The sequence below is a fragment of the Spinacia oleracea genome, chromosome 5 (assembly GCF_020520425.1).
Source record: "Spinacia oleracea cultivar Varoflay chromosome 5, BTI_SOV_V1, whole genome shotgun sequence".
In the NCBI taxonomy this organism is placed as follows: domain Eukaryota; kingdom Viridiplantae; phylum Streptophyta; class Magnoliopsida; order Caryophyllales; family Amaranthaceae; genus Spinacia; species Spinacia oleracea.
The window spans coordinates 85,158,244-85,180,166 of NC_079491.1; the positions used below are offsets into that span (position 1 = coordinate 85,158,244).

General features: G+C 33.2%; 1 protein-coding gene and 1 long non-coding RNA gene across 3 annotated transcripts; one reads left to right on the forward strand and one right to left on the reverse strand.

The window, feature by feature from the left end:
• Positions 1–3,879: 3,879 nt before the first annotated feature.
• LOC110800024 (uncharacterized) lies at positions 3,880–5,034 on the reverse strand. The gene is made up of 2 exons (XR_002536529.2): positions 4,235–5,034; positions 3,880–4,137 (listed from the first exon to the last, which is right to left on the reverse strand). It is a non-coding gene; the product is annotated as an uncharacterized lncRNA (long non-coding RNA).
• Positions 5,035–12,100: 7,066 nt separating this feature from the next.
• Positions 12,101–16,771, forward strand: LOC110800025 (heterogeneous nuclear ribonucleoprotein 1). Of its 2 annotated transcripts, none has more exons than XM_022005316.2 (4): positions 12,101–12,509; positions 12,993–13,216; positions 13,824–15,032; positions 16,255–16,771. In XM_022005316.2, the coding sequence occupies exons 2-3, from the start codon at positions 13,001–13,003 to the stop codon at positions 15,000–15,002; spliced, it is 1,395 nt and encodes a 464-aa protein (XP_021861008.2). In that variant the 5' UTR covers positions 12,101–12,509; positions 12,993–13,000; the 3' UTR covers positions 15,003–15,032; positions 16,255–16,771. The 2 variants fall into 2 exon arrangements, with proteins under 2 accessions (XP_021861008.2, XP_021861007.2); XM_022005315.2 differs by having other exon boundaries at positions 12,102–12,509; positions 16,249–16,771.
• The last annotated feature ends 5,152 nt before the right edge of the window (positions 16,772–21,923 follow it).

The following is a 21,923-nucleotide window of genomic DNA, read 5'->3' on the forward strand; positions in this document are numbered from 1 at the left end:
CCATACTAGTCACTTGCCTGTAACAAAATATCATATATATTCCATACACGCATATAATATCAAACTATATTAAACACAAATTATTTACTTATTAACTGTTAATAGGCAAATAATATTTCCAAAATAATTATAAAAACTTAAACAATTTAAGTTTAACATTACTTAGGAAACTTTATTATTTTAATTCAATTACTATTTAAATATGGCTAGAATAATCTCATTAATCATGAATTTGCATTTATTGAAAAATTATGAATTTATGCTCAATAAAAAAAAAAAAATTGAATTTCCCAAAAAAAAAAAACCAAAATAGTCAAATGCGTCCCATTCTGATTTTAATATGGTTAGAATAGTCAAAATAGTCAAATAGTCAAACTAACTAGGGAATCTGATTTTAATTTCCATATATATATATATATATATATATATATATATATATATATATATATATATATATATATATATATATATATATATATATATATATATATATATATATATATATATATATATATATATATATATATATATTTTAATGATAACCTGCTGCGATTTACCTCACAAAAGCCCGACTTAAACCAACACCCTAACGCCACCACGTGGGGACGGCGCCGGGCAGCACCAAATTACCGCCGGAATAACGCGCCTGAAGACCCTTGTCGCACTGGTCAGACCAGCCACCCAAAAAACGCCGGCAGCAGAAGTCCAGCAGCGTGGCCCGGAACCTGGACAGCAACCACCGCACGTCGAACGTGCGCAGTGTTGTTCTGCAGCAGGTCGCCGCTGCCTGCCCGTCGCCTTTAGCAACCCTCCATCGTGGCTCCACCGTCGCAGGTGGGGCCACCCAGCCATGGTGGGTAAATCTTTAAATTTGTGCAACAATTACCCAAATTTAATTAATCTTTATCCAACTTTGTTTAAAGATTAACAATTTAATTAGGGGTGATAATCCGAAAATTATGTCAGAAAATTTGAATAAATTAACAAAATTAAAACTAAATTTTAGGTTTGTTAAAAGTTAGATTTCAATTAGAATCTTTATTCAAATTAAATCTAATAAGAATTCAAATTTAGGGCATAATTATCTCATTTTATTCAAATAATTCAGAAAAATACAAATTATAATCCGAAAAATTCGAATTAAATTATTAGGAAGTTCTATTGAATTTCCTTAACAAAAAAAATCAAAAATTTTAATTGTTATCCTTAAATTTTATGATTAATCGAATTAAACATAAAAATTAACCAAATTCAATGATTAATATACAAAAATTCCGAAAAATAGTTAAAAAATTACCAAAAAATTTCGGCTATTGTACAAAATTTAGGGGATAATCAGTAGATTTATTTAACAAATTAAAAATCAAATCTTTAATTGTTAACAAATTATTTCCATGATTAATCTTATTAACCAATAAATAATTTAAAATCTGACGAATTTTATTTTAAAAAATCCGAAATTTTTTATGTGATATTAACTGTTAATTTCGACCCTGTGATAAAAATTTCGGAATTTTATAAATTTATTTTGAGCAAAAATTAATTAAATCACGATTTAATGATTTCAATCAATTAATATCATATATTAATTTTGCAAATTCAAGCCATAAATAAATCTTCCATTAATTGAATCAAAATAATAATGTTGCATACAATCATGATCATAAAATATTATGCAAGAGGCTAAAACTGATACCACTGTAGGAACATATAGATGTATAAAGCGGAATTTCAGGAAACAATTTCCTAACATCTATCACAGGATCTCATGCATAACAATAGTATAGATCAGATTAAGTCGAAAGAACAATCACCTTTGTAGCGTGTTCTCCCGTTCGTATGCAATCTTCGAAGATCTTAGAGCCCCACTTGTTGCTCCTCTACTTAGTCCACAAGCACCAATTGAATCCCACGTATGCTAGTACGGAAGAGAACGATCACGGTCAATCTCTTGCTTTGTTTGGGAAGAACGGCGTTTCAGAGGAAAAATAATTAGGGTTTTTGTGTTTTCCTTTTTGTCAGATATATTGAATGAACGTCGTTTCTAAATCCCTGACATTATAACTATTATAATGTGAGAGTTTTAGGTTAACACAAAACTAAAGCCCAACATTCTTCCCTTAACAGACCGGTTGCCATCGGGCCTTTTGGGCCCATTCCAATTAATGCTTATATGTGTGACCTTATAGGATTAATATATTTTAGTTGTAGGTCCAATCAATATTGTCCTGCTAATCACATTTATTCTCTAGCAAGCAAATATGATTACTAAAATAATTAACTTATTATCCTCATAATTAATTCCTATTTATATTTAGTAATTGCAGGAAATGTCTAAGGACATAATTCCTTCATAGGACGGGCTAATTAATGTTCTTTTCCGCGAGCTTCGAGTAATGAGGTCCTTTCTTGTTCATCAAAGTGTAATGTTTGCCTAGCACTATACATATATTCTTTGGTGATGATAAATGTCGCAAGTTGCGACAACATTTAGTTGTCGCAATCTTACGTGTCGGAGTTTAATTGGTACATATAGGTGTCACGTAGGCTATGCGTCATCAGATTAGTTTTACTATCAATGCAATATTTTTACTATGAAAACAAGTAACTAAGGTAATCGATATGAAAAAGGAAACAAATTAGAATATTAAGATTTTCCTACCTTTTTTGTAACATGTATAATAGGTTATATAAGTTAAATGTTTTAGTTTCCAATTTAAATCATGACACATAAGCATGTCATGTCATCATTGTGACACGACTTAAAAGTTGTATGTTGCGACCTTTATCATTTTCGTATATTCTTATCATACCTTAGTGATTAAGCCAAAATGCTTAGATGAACAGAAAGTAACGTTGTAGCCTCATTAAATCTTAAACAATTGAGGGGTTAGGTGTGTGTGTGAGAGAGAGTGTTTAAGGAGGAACTTTTATGATGGCTTGTTGAAAGAATTCATCATCATTTGAATTTTGTTTCAATTATTAAAAGGCCCCTATCCCAAAACCTCAAAGCTAATTGAATTTGTTTAGAGATGGTTAAGTTAATTGAATCGATTACGGGATGGCTATCTATAAACTCTTGTAAAGATCATTAATTTCACGCATAATAGACTATCTGACCATATATCACATCATTCACCTCCTACCTATTTTGCATACTATTATACATAGATTGATAGTTAAATACTTCTACACTCGTAAATATTTACATTACTTAGCTAAATAAGAATTATGTACGAATAATTTACGTTCGATAATTTTTTTTATTTTGACTTACTCAGTTTTCTATCATGAGCCGTTTTCTTTTCTAAGCGAAGTTAGTACTACACAAATAGTTTGGGTGAACTACTCATGAAATATTAGTCTAAGATTGTTGGTGTTATAGCCTTAAAAGAAAATTTGATCCCTAAAGTTTAGGGCCCTATTGAAAATGAGGCCTAAAATGGCTTTCCACATTATTCTTAATTTCTTATGCGTATAAAGGACCAAATTTTTTTTTTTTTTGAGAGATAAGAAGAATATACTTAGGAGCCTCTCCGCACGAGAGTCATTCCTGAGTAGTCATTACAAAGGATGGAAGATAAACTATGACTATTCTTAGGATCTATATACATTTCCCCAATAATGAGGTGTCCTACATTTGCTATCCAATCTGCTGCTGAGTTTGCTTCTCTGAAAATGTGTTTGATTTCCAGGGCCGGCTCCGGTGATTTGGTGGCCCTGTGCTAAACTTATGAATGAAGTTCACATGAGGCCCCTCTTTGCTTTGTCAAATTTCTTGCAATAATAACAGTCAAATTTTTCCTCTTTGATGGATAACTTTTAGGTGGATTTTTTTAGAAAATGAATTAAATGGATTAATAAATAAGAAAATAAAGATGAACAATACTAATTCAAAATTCACATACTAATATACTACACGCCATTTTGCAATTAAATTAAACAAATTCTACAACAGCAATAACAATAACAATCAAATCGAAAAAATCAAACCCAAAATCTTCAATAAACCCTACCTAATTGACCAAATTCCACCGGCGTTCATTTCTACTCGGAGTTCCAAATCCGTCCAAATTCACCGCCTTCACCATCGAACTTCGACGAAATTTCTCAGATGAATTACTGGATTTCAAAACCCTAACCGAAAATTGAAATCCAAGAATAAATTAAGAGCAACAACAACAAGTCAACAACAAAACAATCAAATATTGAGGTTCTAGCATAAGAAAAATACCTGGAGGCTTGAAAGGAAGAGAGAGAAAGTGAGAATCGAAGGAGGGAGAAGAGGAATGGTGCCATGGTGGTCGAAGATTCAAGCGTGGAGTAGTTGATGAAGGTTGTAATTCACTAATTTTTGGAAATGACCATTGGAAGAGAATTTGAAGAGGTTTTTTTGGGTTTCCATGTTTGATTTATTCAAGAAGCTGCGGGAAAGGGGAAGTTATGGGAAAGGGAAGTTTTTTTTTTTTTTACCCAACAGTGTGTAATTGTTTTTGGGCCCCCAAAATTTGGGGCCCTGTGCTGTGTATCCGATGAGACCGCCCTATGGCCGGGCCTGTTGATTTCCCAAGTGTCGAAGAGGTCGAGGAGATGCTTAATATCCTTGATGATGTTATGAATGTTCCAAGGAGGCGCCCAATTTCCTTTAACAGAGTTGATGACCAGAAGATTATCACCTTCAATCTGAATGTGAGCAATGTTGAGACGCCTAGCTTCTTTGAGTCCTTTGTGAAAGGCAATAGCTTCTGCCATGAAAGCCTGGGTATGACCGAGGTTGTAGGTACAAGCCGAAATCGGATTTCCAGTACTGTTGCGGGTGATAATTCCTGCTGCTGCTGATGAAGTTTTACTAGAGCCGTCAAAATTGAGTTTGAAGATACCCGTCGGAGGAGGAAGCCAACGAACCATGATAGGAGGGGAAGGTGGGGTGGGAATAGTGGAAGTGGGAGAGGTGAAAGGGGTGCCCTTTAGCTGGTGGTGATCTAAAAGGAGGCGAGACTGCCACTCTTGATAAGCCGAGCTGGCAAATATTAGTCATATAGTTTTATGATAAGCACAAAATTGATGACTAGATATAATATGTCCTAATGTTCTGGTTAACAGCTCTAATACGTTGTTATTTCTAAGCTCTAGCTAATACCAAGTATTGATTTTGTCATTTCAACTTAATAGAACTTCCCCTACCTTTTTAATTAATACGAAGTAGAACAGTAGCCTTCCAAGAATTTCAGCTCCACAATTGTACAAAAACATCGTTATATTGATTCTCTAACGTTTTGTTCTATTCAACATATTCCATGTTTTCACTTAGGCTCTGTTTGGTAGGGCGTAAAACGTTTTCAACGTAAAATGATTTTCCATGGAAAACAATTTTCAAAGGAAAACACAATTCCAAACTAGTTTTCCTTTGTTTGGTAACTTAAAGGAAAATGGGAGAAAATGGTGAAGATTGAGGGGAAGAAAGGAGAGGGGGGTAGGGAGGAAAGAAGGAAAAGTGGTTTCCCTCCCTTTCAAATGGAAAAGGGTTTTCCACATTTGAGGGAGTCATGTAAAATTGCTTTACATCCCTTACCCAACCAAACAACGTAAAATGATTGAAAAGGGGAAAATCGTTTTCCATGAAAACGTTTTACGCCCTACCAAACGGAGCCTTATACTCCGTTTTATTCGACTATTTTATCTGGACTTATCTGAATTTATTTTTATTTGGAAAAAAATTGTTTTGTCTGAAATAAATTTATTTGTGTAGAAAAATGTATGATGTTTTTTGTTTTTTGTTCTTTTTTAATTTAATTTTTCTGAAATTAACTGAACTTATGTTGTCTGAAGTAAGTCAAAATAGGTTGAACTAAACAGAGTCTTATTTTGAATTATTTCAGCAAAAGTATGCTAATAAGATAATGTTCAGATAAGTTCAACAAAAGATTTTTTTAGACACTTAACACACAAATAGATTATTTTCAGCAAACATAACTTCAGATAAGTTAATTCCAGTCAAATTTAGTTAAACCAAATATAAACTTAGTCTAAACTTATTGTTAACCTCTTTTATCTCGACTAATTTCCCCGAGCTTAATTTTGTGCAAAGTGAACTTATTTATATTATAAACTTTTCGAGGTTAAAAAAACCATTTCATCTAAACTTATTTAAATTAAATATGAATTTATCATAACTCATTTTGTTTGAAATAAGTCAAAATAACTTTAATATATCGAACGTGACCGAAGTTGGCACATAAGCTCGCTTACTATCAAAATTATTGAAATTGGTAACAATCCAAGTAATCCAAGTTTTTTTTTTGGGTTGGGGTGGTAATGCATTAATCAGGGGTCAAAGTGTTCGATAATATATAAGGAGAAATCTCTGAAGGATAGTGATTCATCTACATTTGTTCTACACCAAATAAAGTTATCCAAGCTTAATGTGATCACCGTAATATATTATTTATTTTGGTAAAATATCACCTTTTAAGATTCCAAACCCAAAAAAAAAAAGCTACGGAGTAGTACTCCGTAGTATAAAAGTATTAGTCACATGTTTAAATAGATGAGACAGGAATGGAAAATAGGATGAAACTGTAATTAATTAGGCCATGTTCTGTTCACCTTATTTCCACTTATTTTAGGAAAAATAAGTTCAGATAATTTCAGTTAAGTTCAGATAATTTCAGATAAGATAAGTTCAAGGAAAATAAGGGTTGGCCAAATACAATTTATAACTAAAATAATTTTTGATAAGTTCTTATAAGTTAAGATAAGTTCAGATAAGATAAGTGCAGGAAAAATAAGTGGAAATCAGGTGAATAGAACGCAACCGAAGAGGGTAAAATTAATTGGTACATTGCATTTTGCATCTATATTATTATAATTCTTGTATTTAATTAAGCTTAAGCTAGTACAGTTAGTATATAATTAATTAATTATATGCGTTGAGGAAAATGTCAATTCAACAAATGTTTAAGTTTTAGTTTATAAATTATAAAAATGGACCGCCTTTTATTTATAATATAATTAACAAAAAGTAAAGAAGTCTCCAATAATTAAAGAATCAGAATAGATATTAGGTTGGATAATAGTTGTATAAGTTGTGGTGATTAGCAAGCAAGCTAGCACAAACAAGTGATCACACATGTGCTAATGTGCGCCATTTTACATCTTTTATTGGATTGTAATTAGCTGTACGTTCCATTCTTTCTCTCTCTCTTTTTTCCAGGAAGTGGAGCCACAAAGTTATCCCTTCTTTGCTATTCACTATTTCTCATTTTATCTTTTATTTTATTTTATAAAGTTAGCTAGATCAACAAAAGTTCAATAATTTTTGGCAAATTTGTCAAAAAGGACCTTTTATAACTCAAATTTTGCGAGAAAGGACCTTATATAATTTTTTTTGTGAAAACACACCTTAAATTATTATTTTTTGCGAGAAAGGACATAAGGGAAGTTTCCGGCATTGATTGAGCTTTTCCGGTCATTGACTTGCACGTGAGCAGCACGTGTGGCTTACGTTGGCTAAAGACATAGATTTTCCCGAGTCTTGAATTTTCAAACTTGACTTTATTTCGATTTTTTTTTTCAACTTTAGGTTTTAAAGCTTAGAATTTTGGAGGAAAATTGGGTGTGATTAGCAAAATAAAGTCACACGTGCTTCTCACGTGCAAGTCAATGGCCGAAAAAGCTCAGTCAATGCCGGAAATTTACTTTTGGTTGTCTTTCGCAAAAAAAAATTACATTAAGGTGTGATTTCACAAAAAAAAAAATTATATAAGGTCCTTTCTCGCAAAAAAATTTACGTTAAGATGTGATTTCACAAAAAAAATTATATAAGGTCCTTTCTCGCAAAATTTGGGTTATAAAAGGTCCTTTTTAACAAATTGGCCATAATTTTTTAATCCAATAATTATTTACCTATACATCTTTAACTATAAGAACCTTCTTAAGATTCTATTTAATTACTTGTATTCTATTACGATATATGCAGCTTACAACTAATGAAGTTTTGGCGTAATGAAAGAGGTTGATAGTTTATGTACGACATGTCACATGTTTAAATCTCCTATTTTCTTACAATTGTTATTTGAAATGCTCTCGAGACTCATTCGTACCCGTACAAATTATATGTACTCCATAACTTGCATTTGTACCAAGTTATGGTATGAGAATTCAATACATGGGTCTCATTTGAAATTTATTTAGTTTTAGTCTTTTAGATTACTATCATTAAAACTAAGTTCCGCCTTAATTATTTTTATAAGTTCAAGTAAGTGAAAATTTGGTGAATAGAACATAACATAAAATAAAACTTAACTTGACTTTATTATGATCCGAATTTAAAAAAACTAATCCAACACTCCAACTATTGTGCAAACATTTTCTATCTAGACTTTTTGCCAATTTAATTTTTTTCCCGCATATTCTGGTAAAAGATATATTACATCATCATAAGTAAATTATTAGACTACGGACACTGCAAAAAATTGTACCATTAACGACGGAAAATCCCGTCGCTAAAGGCCAATAATCGTTGATTAATGACGGGATTTTCTGTCGCGAACCCGTCATAAAAGGGGGCCGTCGTTAATGAAAAATATCGTCGTTAAACCGTCGTAAAAGACATTTGCGACGGTTGTTCCCGTCTTTGTTTGGTTGTTAGCCCCGTCGCAAAAGGCTTTTACGACGGGATTTTTGACCCGTCGTAATTAGGTTGTCGTTAAAGATACAAATTCTTGTAGTGCGGAGTATGTGTCATATCCTATGCCATATCACTCATCTCCTATCCAACTGCCAAACTACTAAACATAATCTAACAGTTAACTAAGTGTCAGACGATATAATATAAGACCAAATGAATTTTTTAATCCATTATTGAAACTTTACCCCAAAAAAGGTGTTGATGCATAAAGCTATCCATAATAGATATTTCCATTAAATAAAATATAAATGAAGAGATTAGTAAATTGACAACGCAAATAATTTATGCCTTGCTCCCACATGAAGGAAACAAAGCATGTTATGCAATGTTGTCTTCATTAATTAAATAAATATAGGATTATTAACTGGGAGTATACCACAAATTAAATTTGCCAGTTGATTATCAAGTGGCAATTTTGGTACAAATACCAAACCTTATGCACCATGCCGCCGATTTCTACAGCTTACTATATTAAGTAATTTATTCTTCTCAAAACCATGCTAAAAAAAGATGTTACTTATTAACTTAATTACCATTACTAATACTTGTTTTCTTTAATGATAACTGGCTAATTAATATCAAAAATTTAAGTAGCTGACTTAAGTTGTGGGAATCCTTGTTGAAAGTAACAAAGAGCTACTACTAGCCTAAGCTACTAGGGCTAGGGGGGTGGAATGAACAAGTTTTCGAATAAGTTTTGGAACAATTGTTGTGGTCCTTATTTTGGGAGTGGTGGGGTGATAGAAAAGTCCCCAAGTGTGTCCGAGTAAGACTTAATTTTAAGGGATTAGAATCAAATGTGATGCCTCAAGCACTAGACTATATTCTAACGCTCATCAGTATTTTATACGTTCAATCACATGTTGATATTGTATGTGTTATGTTTGGGGTTTAGTCGCTCCATACAAGCCGTAAAGGAAAATATATGTTACATTATTACATGTTGTAAAATTTGAATGGCTTCCTCTCAACTTGAGCTGGTTAGAACAAGATAGAGCTCTGTGGAGGATTCGAGAATCTAATACGAAGTATATTATAGTCACTTATACACCAATATCAAAATAATTCACGAGTGAAAACATATAGATTATCATTTTTATCAAGTACTCCATAATCTATTTGCAATTAGGGCATGAATCACAAGGCAATTCCTTTATGGTTCTTCTTAATTTCGTCTTTTAACACATTTTTTACAAGGGTTTCTTACGTTCGCTGTCAAATGTCTAATAGTTAGACTATATCTTAACATGTTGGTGGCGTGAGGTAGACATATATAATACTTCTTTCTTATTCCATCAACTAAAGATTATTGTTATAAGAAAGGAGTACGTTGAATAGCTAGCTTTCTTATTAACTATGTATACATGTTGAGTTGTTGACTATGAGTTATTTTGAGGGATCAAGTTGACAATCACTATAATCCATAGTAAGTCAGAAAAGGATCCTTTCTATATCTAACAAATACATAGGGGAGAAACTCCTTTAGGGTTCATCCTTTTTCTTTTAATACAATTTTTAGGTTTTCTCTTAGGTGGTCACCAATTGTTTAATCTTTCATATTTGCTTGTATGATGTACCTTAACATGTTAGTGGTCATAAGTTAGACATGTACTTCTTCTTACTTATTACAGAGTACTCCGTCCGTTCCTAAATGTTATTCCCGTTTCTATTTTGGGCGTTACTAAATATTCTTCCCAGTTAGAATCTATACTATTATTGGACATACTTTTTTCCCCAAAATACCCTTATATCCCCTTCTATTTACCAAAATACCTAAAGATTCTACCCAAATTCCAACCTAAATTTCCCAATCCTTATTATTTAATTCATTTCCCTTCCCCATACACCCACCTCTCACCTCCTTTATCACCCATCCTTATCACTCCTCTCTCTTTACCTTATTTCTTTATTATTTTCTCTCTCCATCACTTATTTCAATCTCTTACACACAATCATTACTTTTATACTCAATCATTACACATATACCCAAACAAACCAAGATTCCAGTTTTCTCAATCCCCTCCCCGATTCCAACTGGGAAGAACTTAAAGGAACAGAGGGAGTATATGAAAGAGATCCGAAAAAATAGAATATATGTATTACGTACGCAAGAAATAATACAAGGTAATTTTTATATTTGAACCTTCTTATTAACTACTCTTTTTTTTACAGCATAGAAAGCTAATCAATTAAACAAAGCTACTCCCCTTTTCTAACTTTTTGGTTAGAATGGGCTATAGCAACGATCATACAACATTGAAATATAAATAGCAAACAATTACTAACTTGAGCAATACATGCTCTTACAAGCTGCTTACTTAGAAGACAACTAACATTTGCGTAAGGATCACTATGGAGGGATCTTGGTGGTTGGGAGAACTCACTGTTAGAACTTAAACTTGCATCCTGTAAAAAGAAATTATACTTGTTCTTTGCTTTTGTTTCTTCATGAGGTTGGTAGTGGAACATCGGGACAACATTAATACAAACAAACGGGACAAATTTGATGATGGAAAATGCGAAAGGAGAGAATTGGTAAGCAAGTCACTTAACTTGCTTATAGAGCAATCCCAACGACCTGAAGTCACAAACAAATGGGATTCTTGGCTCAAGATCAAACCAAGATCGAGTCACTTTTCTTAATGACTCGGTACTCTCATGAGGGCATGGGTATATGCGGACACTCCTCACACTTAGAGCAAGCGAACAAGATTGGAGAGCTATGAACCCCCAACCCATTCAGTTGGAATATTCTCGAATTATTCTACTATACTTGTAATTTTATTTTTATTTTGCATAAATTTGAATGCAAAAATCTAAGTAGTTTTTATAAAATGACAAATAGTTGTAAATAAAAGAGCGATTTCCTTCAATATTGTTTAAAGAACGTCAAATTCCTAAAATGCGCCACTTTCTAACTTAATTCCCACCATACCGTCCACGTCAGCATTAAAACCGGTCTATTTTTTTAATAAAGCAGCACTAAACTGCTATCTCAGGTAGCGGTTGACATAAGTAAATCAAACCTTACCCCCGTTATGTTTTAAAGCAAACCGCCATCTGAGATAGCGGTTTTGTTTTAAAGCAAACCGCTATCTCAGATATCGGTTTATAACATTGAACCGCCATATGAGATGGCGGTTTGCTTTAAAACGAAACCGCAATCTCAGATGGCGGTTTAACGCTGAACCGGGGTTTTTTTTTTTACTTCTCTTTCTCCCTTGCTAACGTAGACGGTATGGTGAGAATTAACTTAGAAAATAATATATTTTGAAAATTATTAGATCTTTATGCAATATTGAAGGAAATCGTTTTAAATAAAATGACAATTAGTTTCCGAAAATTAAAAAAAAGGAAGGTAAAGAAGAGGCACACACTCAACTTTTGAAAATCCATCTTAAAAACGGGCAAGTCACCATCTTTCTTCGTCTCCTCTTCTCCACGAGAGGATAGCCAAAGCTACCTCTCTCTTCTCTCTCTCCATTTCTGCCCATTTATTATTTTTATCCTTTCTTCTTTATTTATTTATTTATTTTAATCTCTCTTTACATATACCCTCTTTTCTCCTCTTCCTCAAACCTCTGTTTCCATTAGATTTTCTTCATCTTAAGAAATTTGTAAGAACACCCTAAATATTCAAAAAAACAAAAACAAAAACGAAAAAAAATTTGAAAAATAATTAAGAGAGGGGGTTGAGGAGAAAAGAAGAAGAAGAAGAGAGGACCCTAATCTCTCTCTTGTTCTTGTTTTATACCTCCTCTCAGATCCATTAATTTATATATTTATTGGGTTTTAACCCCGAGCAAATTTCAACAATCTGGTACTAATTTTAATCCATTTTTGAATTTTAAAATTTTCAACTTTGATTATTATGTGGGATTGTTGATTTTATTACTTTTTCTGGGGTTTTAATGAAATTCCTGATTACGGATTTGATTGATCATTGATCTAGTAGTTACCCATGAAGGATCTGTTGTTTTTAATTTGATTTAAGCAATACCCATTTCATTTCCCCCATAATTCTGTGCTTTTTTGTATTAATATGATTGGATTCAGCATTTTATGTGGTAATTCTGCTGTTTTTGCCGTGTCGGATGACTCGGATCCGTTGGTTTTTTTGCTTACTACCTTGTGGTGATTATATTGAAGTAGTATTACATGCTTTAGACATGTTTTTTTTGGTGGAATTGTGTAGAAGTTGTATGACTTTTTTTTTTCGAATTTTTGAAGTGTGTGTGATATATATATATATATATATATATGATGTTGTTTTGGATGATGAACACTTGAACATTATTGGTAGATTGGAAGATGGAGCCAGGGAAGCTATTCATCGGTGGGATTTCTTGGGACACAAATGAAGATCGTCTGAGGGAGTATTTTGAAACATTTGGTGAGGTGGTTGAGGCTGTGATCATGAAGGATCGAGCCACGGGCCGAGCTCGTGGCTTCGGCTTTGTTATCTATGCTGACCCGGCTGTTGCTGAGCGAGTTGTGAGGCAGAAGCATATGATAGATGGCAGAACTGTAAGATGTTTGCATATCTCAAATTGCCTTTCTGGTTGGTGTGTGATGTTTGTATTGGAAATTATTGCATTTTATTCTAGGAAGTGCTAATTGTGATTGTTTTCGTTTTGGTGGGAACTGTGGAAGTATCATTTGATTGTTTATTATGCTTAAAGGTCATACATAGGCTAGAAATGTTCAATTCTAATGACATTGAGCTAGGTTTTGTATGTCCATGGTAACTGTTTTTTCTAAATCATGAATCCATCTATTAATCATATAAAGGGGGGAAAAGAATTCATTAAGGCTAATGTAGAATAACTAGTTATGATGATGTAGCTTGTGGAAATCACACGAAGCAGTTTAAGATGATTTTGCTACTTAATGGAAGGAGCTGCCTACTTATGACGTATAGAGTGGCTAAATTAATCTACTTTTGGTGCTCTTGATTGACAACTTCACATTGTATTTGAGTGTTTTGTTGGCATCTTCTTTGTAAAATGCCAATCTGTTTGTGAACACAAGAACACATTTAAGGTGTTGATCGATGTTCCGTAATGCTACAATAGAGCATGTGCAGAAGTTTAAGGTGTTAACTTACATGGTTGAATTAATTATGTGTGATCAGGTTGAGGCAAAAAAGGCTGTTCCTAGAGATGATCAGCATGTCCTTACCAGAAACCACAGCAGTCCTATTGCTTCACCAGTGCCTGCTCGCACAAAGAAGATATTCGTGGGGGGCTTACCGTCTACTGTGACTGAAGGGGACTTCAAAAGGTACTTTGATCAGTTTGGGATCATCACTGATGTTGTTGTTATGTATGATCACAATACCCAAAGGCCAAGAGGATTTGGATTTATCACCTTTGACTCAGAAGATGCAGTTGAGAGAGCGCTGATGAAAACCTTTCATGAACTCAATGGTAAAATGGTTGAGGTCAAACGAGCTGTTCCCAAGGAGCTGTCACCAGGTCCAAGCAGGAGTCCTTTAGGAGCTGGTAGTGGTGGACTTACTAGAGTTAATAGCTTCCTCAATGGTTTTACACAGGGTTACAATCCAAGCCCAATTGGAGGACATGGAGTCAAAATTGATGAACGACAAAGTCCCATGCCTTTTGCTCGAGGTGGATTTCCTTCATTTAGCCCTTCTAGTTATGGTAGTGCATTGAATTATGAGCCGAGAATGAGTCCAGGCTTTGGGGAAACTGCAAATCTCTATCCAAAGTTGAGTTTTGAGCAAGGTTTAAGTGCTTTGCACAATGGCAACATTAACAGGCACGATAACTTTGTTGAGTTTGATGGGGTGAACAGGGGTAGTGGTTCCACCATTGGTTCATCTTCCTGGAGCTTGTGGGGAAATGGAAATGGAAATGGAAATGGAAATGGGAGCATTAATGACTCTCCATTCTCTGGAAACAATGCTTCTATGAACTTCAGAGATATTGAGGCAGATGCTCTTAAGAATACTGAATTTATTTGGAATACTTCTGCCATTCCTGTTCAAGGGGGAGGGCGTGCTTCTGTCTCAAATGGTCTCAGTCTTAGCTATGGTCGGGAAGATAACAATCTTGGATCAGCAATGGGATTGTATGGCAGAGACATCAGAACCAGGACACAGCCAGTCTCATCTTTCCCTTCCTTAGATGTTGGTTTTGATGCTAAGTTTGATGATTTTCTTGGTGGTGGGGGTGAGCAATCCTTGCTTTTGCCATCTTTGGGACTGAAGGGATCTGGTTCATTTGAATTTGGACTCGGAAATTCAGTGTCGGATGTTCCACTCAACAACCCTGCTGGGTTATGCTGGTAGTTATAGCATTTGTCAATAGCAACATTAGAGGTAAAAACCCGTTCTCTTTGCAACATCCTAATATACGCGCTTTCTAAAAAAAATGAGACATGCTTTCATCATCTTTTTTCTGGCCTTTGCTTCTTTTATTTTGGTATTAGCATGCTTAACGAGCTCCAAGTATTCACTGATATAGCCATAATGTGTGATTAATTGCTAGTACATTGTGAAAAAAAAGAAAATGCAATCATTTAAACCCAATTAGCCTAACGTGGTTAATCTTGTTAAAAAAGTGTTGTGGTTAAATCATACGATACTACATAATTAGTTCATTTGTTTCAGATTTGTCTCAGAAAAACCAATACTCAATCTTAAATACTCTTTGAATGAAAATGTCAGGGTTAAAGACATACATCTAATAAACACTCTATGCTAACCAATAATTTAGTGGCTTCCGTTTTAGTTTAAACTTAGGAGCTTGTCTCAGGTTTGGTGATTTCTGAGGGTATGTCAGACTGATATCAGGACTTAACTTAGTGAAACTCTTATTTTACTGAAGTGGATATTGGTGTAACTTGAACTCTTCATATTTTATTGTCATTCTTCAGTTTTAAATTTGATTTGAATATTCATCATAATTTTATCTCTGGAGAATTTGGTTAAAGATATCTGTTGATCTTGATGTTTGGAAGTATTGCTTGTCTTTAAAGTATTTAATTTTGGAGATGATCTGTCCATATCAGTGCCATCTGCTTCCCTGGCTCTAACCACCTGCTGTTTTTGGTTAATGAGTAGACACAAAGACCTATATGTTAGATAGATTTTGATCTTAGTTTCCTGGTGCAATCTTATAAGTTAAGATAGCTTATGAACAAAGATAGCTGAATGTGGTATACTTGTTTCTTTTATGTTCATAGTTATTTCATCATTCACGAATCCTCTTAGTTGTTTTTTCTATAATGATTCTAGTTTTATTTATATGGATGATTGAAAAGGTGCGTCATGCCATACATTCTCTACGAGTCTCATTAAGGAATCTTCTTCTTAACACATGCTAAATTTACTCAGTTATGACTTGGGAAGTCAACTTTAGACAGAAAGATTAGTTTCAGTTTGAATGATTTGTTTACCTTATATGCCAATTGAACTGATAAGGATAAGATTTAACTGAATCGTAACTTCATCTTCTACCCTGCACATTTTATCACTGCGCGTGAATTTCATGCATGTTGTCCATGTATTGACTTATGCTTCCTGTTGTGGTTAGTTTCAGGGATGCTGCCTAGGAAAATTATTCAATTGGATGTCGAAGTTTCTGTAGACGAACAGAGTCTGCAAGAACTGTTTTCTGTAATTCAGTAAGTAGAAACTTGGGGGTCGTAGCATTATTGATCAGGAGTTGCTGCTTGGATTCACAATATACAAGTAACAAAGATCGGCACTTACTACTTGGTCAGTTTATCATAGGGTTTTATTTTTCTGGTTTTTTTTTTTGGGTCTTGATTAGTTGGAATTTGTAAATTGAATTACGGGGTACACATAGTATCATCATCCATCACTTGCAACATGCGGCGGGTACATAAAGAACTAAGAAGTGGATGTTTCTGATTTTCTCCTTTCACAATAGTTTTTCCAGCCAAGTTGTTTATATTCTTATGAGGTACTCAATTGCTGTAGTGAACATCTTGTCGAGTTTGTAATGTTTAAACTCTTCAGAATGCTTGTGAGCTGCTTATACCGTTCCGATAGAATTTTTGTGACTTCATATAGCTAGTCTAATCTTATTTCTATGGGTTTGGTGTTGATTAATTTCATGATTATTTCTGCTTATGTCCAGACTCCAGACATAGTAATCACATTATACTAAACCGAGACTATTATTGTCCTTTCACACTAATCATGGGACAAACACACATGCCCTTGTTTTTTTTTTTTTGGTGTTAGCACCCGGTTCACCCTTAGGGTTAATCCGGATTCGGGGCACACACATGCCCTTGTTCACTGGTGATAAGCTATGCTGGTTTTTAAATGTTTATTTTTGTTAATATAATAAGGAGACGAAAATCAGGTTTGGAGTCAAGATTTTATAATAGGCCAATCGAATTCATCATTAAAAACGATAAGATATATGCTTGTTTTAACCATTCAAGTAAAAATTGATCTAAATTAAGGAAAACACTTCTTTTGTGGAAATTCCAACACTTTTTTTTTGGTAATAGTAGTCGAAAATTAGTTTAAAACTAAATTTTTTGTATTGTATTTCAACTGTTTGACACTATCAAGCTACTTAAATGTATTAAATAATTTATGTAAACTAGTTGAAATCTACGATAGTGATGTAACAGGGACATGTTTATATAAATAGATAAGCACATGATTTAATAAATATGGTGGCTATTGGTGGGGATACAAACCAGACCGTTTTTGTGTAAACAATTTGGCTTGTAATTTAGTACTTATTTGGCCTAACAATTCTAAACTACTCCTTTTAAACTAACTTCTTGATTTAGTTAAATATTTTTTTGCCAAACAATGCCTAATATATGTTATTGTAAAAAGAATCCTCAATCGAAAATAAAAAAAGTTAGTTGTAAATTTGATTTATGAACTCTCTCCCACTTACCCCTCTAAATTGTGAAATTCTTAGTTTAGCATAATTGTTGATTAAGAGCAACTCCAATGATATTGCAAGTTTCTGCATTCTGATTCAGACACAATAAATAATTTAGTGAAAAAAGGAATTTAATGGTAGTTGTATCAAAAAAAGACGAATGATTATTAGATCTTTTAAAAAATATTATACGGAGAAGTTTATGTATCATTACACCTTATTTTATGTGACTTCAATCACCTTTGAGAATAACTAAAGAGCATTAAAAATTGACTCATCCCCAATGAAACAAGTTGACCTGATATGAGTCCTATGAGTAACTGCACTAGAATCACTGAGTGAGTGATAAGAAGCCGTTATTTTGAAATACGATCCGACTTATCCCAATTTCATGGCTACAAAAAGGGCTACGATCCCTTTTGTTTACTAACATTTCATTGTCATGCAATTCCGGGTCAATGAGTCGGGCTCACATAGCACACAAAAGACACAGTAAGTTACTTGAGATGAGAACAAGGCTCATTTTACTATTTAGTGTGTGGGCCCAGTGGTCTCTTAGTGCTGGACCACCAGGGCCATTTCTTAACTGAGATTTACTGTAAAATGTCTACTTTTGAGTTTGACATTTGATCTAGTCCACAGGAATGAATTTTTTCTTTAAAAAAAATTAAAGAATTTATTTTTCATATTCTTTCATAGCAAAAGAAAAGGTAAGAAACAATAAAAATGAAAAATTCCTGGTCCATAATCACATAACGAAAGTCTCAGAGTTTTGAATGATGCAAACTCTTAAAAAGCTATCAAAAATCGAATCTCATTTAACGTACATACCACTTTCAATCCTCTATTTAACATGTAAGTATAGTTAATAGTCATTGTTCTTGTACAATTTGAACTGACACTATGGAACTCTATGTCGTTTCAATTTGGCTAATCATTAGTGTTCTGAATATCTTTTGATCTTTTAGAACACTAATGATTAGCCAAATTGAATTAAAAACCTGTACTAGCTTGTTAATATAATTTTATAAATAAGATATCCAAAGTTGAAATCTAATGAATACGAGTATAAAGTATACTAGAATGACCTATACGGCTACACTAAGCGCCTGAATAACATGAAATGATTGGAAAAAATCACCGGCCATCCTTAAGCATTCTCTCTTTCTCGAGAATGTACATCCCTTCTTTACACTTTTCACTATCTTTATGCGCCTTCTCCTGCATTCACAGCCAAGTGTGAGTATCCAATAATTCATAATACAACAATAAAGAACTTGGTCACCAACTAAGTAAATGTTTCCGTTAATTCTCTTTTTTTACCAATACAGTAACTAAATATAATAATATTCAACAATCCCTATAACATCATAATGAATTCAAACTTAGTCACGGCAAAACCCGCACTTGTATGAAGCAATATGTACTTGAATTGAATAACAAGTGCAACAATCCTCAAGTCACAGCAAACACCATCTATATGTAATTCCCTGAAAGTTCAGCCTGTTTGGTCCAAGAAACCAGCTTAGTTCTAGGGCAGGCAAGGATGCTACTTAAGTGGGAAATTAGTTACTGTCCTTACGGATGATATTAGCAAATGATGATCTTGAATGTGGAGAATGCAAGTGAAGCTTATATCAACACAATCAGCTGTAACCTTACCGTTAATTTCCAATTTTGTGTTTGAAAAAGTTGAAAACAACTTTTGGTATCCTCAAAATCAAGAATTGAGGAGGAAGAAAAGCTTCGATGAAAGATTCCGGTTCCAGTTTCGGCTTCGGGAATTACGACGAATGATTCAGGGTTTTCATCGAAATTAAGAGGTAAAACGGGTAAGGAAGATGGAGAACTCAAAGCCTTTGTGATTTGGTTAAATCTCTGAAAAGTTTTGGTGTAACTCGGATGGCCATCAATTTTTCAGAATTCTCTGTGTTATCTAGAAGGGAATTGGATGTAATTAAAAATATTAACTATTGACAAAGTAAAATTAGGGAATTCTTTATTTAAAAATAAAATTAACCGTTATTTAAGATAAAGGAGAGGGTGCTGTAAATGCGAAATACAATAAAGGAATCTGAGATTCCATGAATCTTCTAAAGAGAGTAATATATTGATCATTGATTACATTTTCATCATTGATTACATTAATAAGAATTGTAAAACAATATTTGCGAGAGCTCCTGTCTCTCACTTATCTCATTGGTAGAACCCTTGTTTTTACCCTCATATTTTGTGGGAGCTCTTTTGATAGGCCCACCTCTCAACTTATGCATACAATATATATATAGTTGGTATATCATAGTTTCTAGATTTTTCTCTACTTGTCACATATCTAGATTCTTCTTAACTAGATATTTATTAAATAAATTCTAGCTAGATTTTTCTACACACTTTACTATGAAATTGTTGTATAGTACATTCTAGATTTAGATTTTTCTAGATTAACATTTTAACAAACCTTACGATTAATTAGCGTATGCGTTTGATGCTTAGCAAACACATCAACCAAGAAATTGGTAAGGACAAACTGTAAGGGAGGTGAAAGACTTTACATTTTATGCATATGAAGATACTCATCTTCTACATTGTTTTCAATAACACGATACTTGATTTTTCATGAAATGAAGACGTAAGAGTTTGATCAAACAAGAGTCAAGAGGTTGGAATGGACAAAGGGGAAGTTCAAGATGTTTCAAGTATACTATACTAATAAAACACAGACTTGAAAAATGTTTGCTCGAATAGCTGATGGCAGGAATGAACAGAAAAATGATCATTTTGATACTTACATATTTCCAACCGAGTATTTGTTGGCAAGAGCTACAATATATGTCACAAACAGCATGCAATCCGCTGGCAAGGAGTCGTCCCTCAGTAGGTCCTAGGCAGACGTTCACCCTGAAATGTTTCAGTAAAAAGGTTTCAATAAGTATCGCCGAAAACCCATTTACAACTCTCAAATCAAACAGATGGCAAAACAACCCTTCTCAGAAGACCCTTACCATTCTTCATACACACCTATTGTTAACTCATAGGAACTAGAGATCAACTAGGATATACTAAAAAAATATTATTTTATCCGAATCTAAATTTTTTCAAAGCTTTCTAGCATTGATTCTGATGCAAATTCACCACTACAATGCTTATATGGACTAGAAGCAATTAGGATTTAAGACCCTTTGCATTCAGGTAAATGGCAACAATTAAAATGGGACACAAGGGTGTTTCCTTATCCCACCCCAAGCACCCCTAATCAGGGGTGGACCTATATAGGTCCGGAGGGGTCTAAAGGAACCCCCAATTTTTTTATAAAAAAACTGTAAAACTGATATTAGGGGTAATTACATGCGCTTGAAATATTTAACTTAGGTGTAATTAACTTACACTAATAACAATGAAATTACTTGTAGTATAATGGTTGCTTGAATACTATGCTACACGGGTTGTGTAGGTTCGCATCCTCCTGAGAGGACGTTAAATATTTTTTTTATTGTTGTTTCTATAATGGTTCATGATTTTGCTTTTACAAAAACATAAAAGAATATAATGTTATTTTTTCTTCAAAAAGTTTTTGTATTTTTCCATAAGATATACTTCTAGTAATGTATTTTTATACTCCACTTTTATAGACTTATAGTTGCATGTTTCTTTGAACTTTTTAGAGACTTAATTAATTCCTTCTTATATAATAGCATAATACCCCATAAGCGTTGAGAATGATGTTTTTTTTTTTGGTTAATGTTTTTTATTAGTGTATTTGTGTGCTATATGTTAAGTGACAATGATTATACTACATCCATTTCATAAAGATCTTTACGGTTAATTTTTAGACAAATATTAAGATAAAAGTAGAAAAATTGGTTGAATATAATAAAATATGGATAAAGTAAAATAAAAGTGCAAAAATGTGGGTGAGTGTAAGAAAAAAAATAAATAAATTAAGAGAAAATGGTTGGAAAATTGTAAATATTATGGGATAGAACCGTAGAAGGGTAAGGTAGTTAATTTTCATGTCTAAAAATAGAATAAAACAAAGTGTAAAAAACATTGTAAAACAGATTAAAACGGAAAGTGTAAAGATCATTTTGAAACGGAGATATTAATAAACTAAATCTCCTTAAAGTATCATTTTTTTCCAATTTAAATTAAAACCAAGTTATTGTTGCAATTTAGACTAGTTTTATTGTTATGAAAACCTAAAATTAAAGATCCTAAATCCTCCGCATATTTTATCATGGCGTTTTTTATTTCAACTACTTACCTCTCAACTTTAACCCCCTAAAACGACGAGCAAATATGAGAAATTAAAAAGCGAATCATAATTTTTTTTT

Bases quoted from the DNA above. Each gene is read 5' to 3' on its own strand.
- LOC110800025 (XM_022005316.2), top strand. From the start codon at position 13,001: ATGGAGCCAGGGAAGCTATTCATCGGTGGGATTTCTTGGGACACAAAT. The intron at 13,217-13,823 runs GTAAGATGTTTG...ATGTGTGATCAG, and splicing joins ATATGATAGATGGCAGAACT to GTTGAGGCAAAAAAGGCTGT.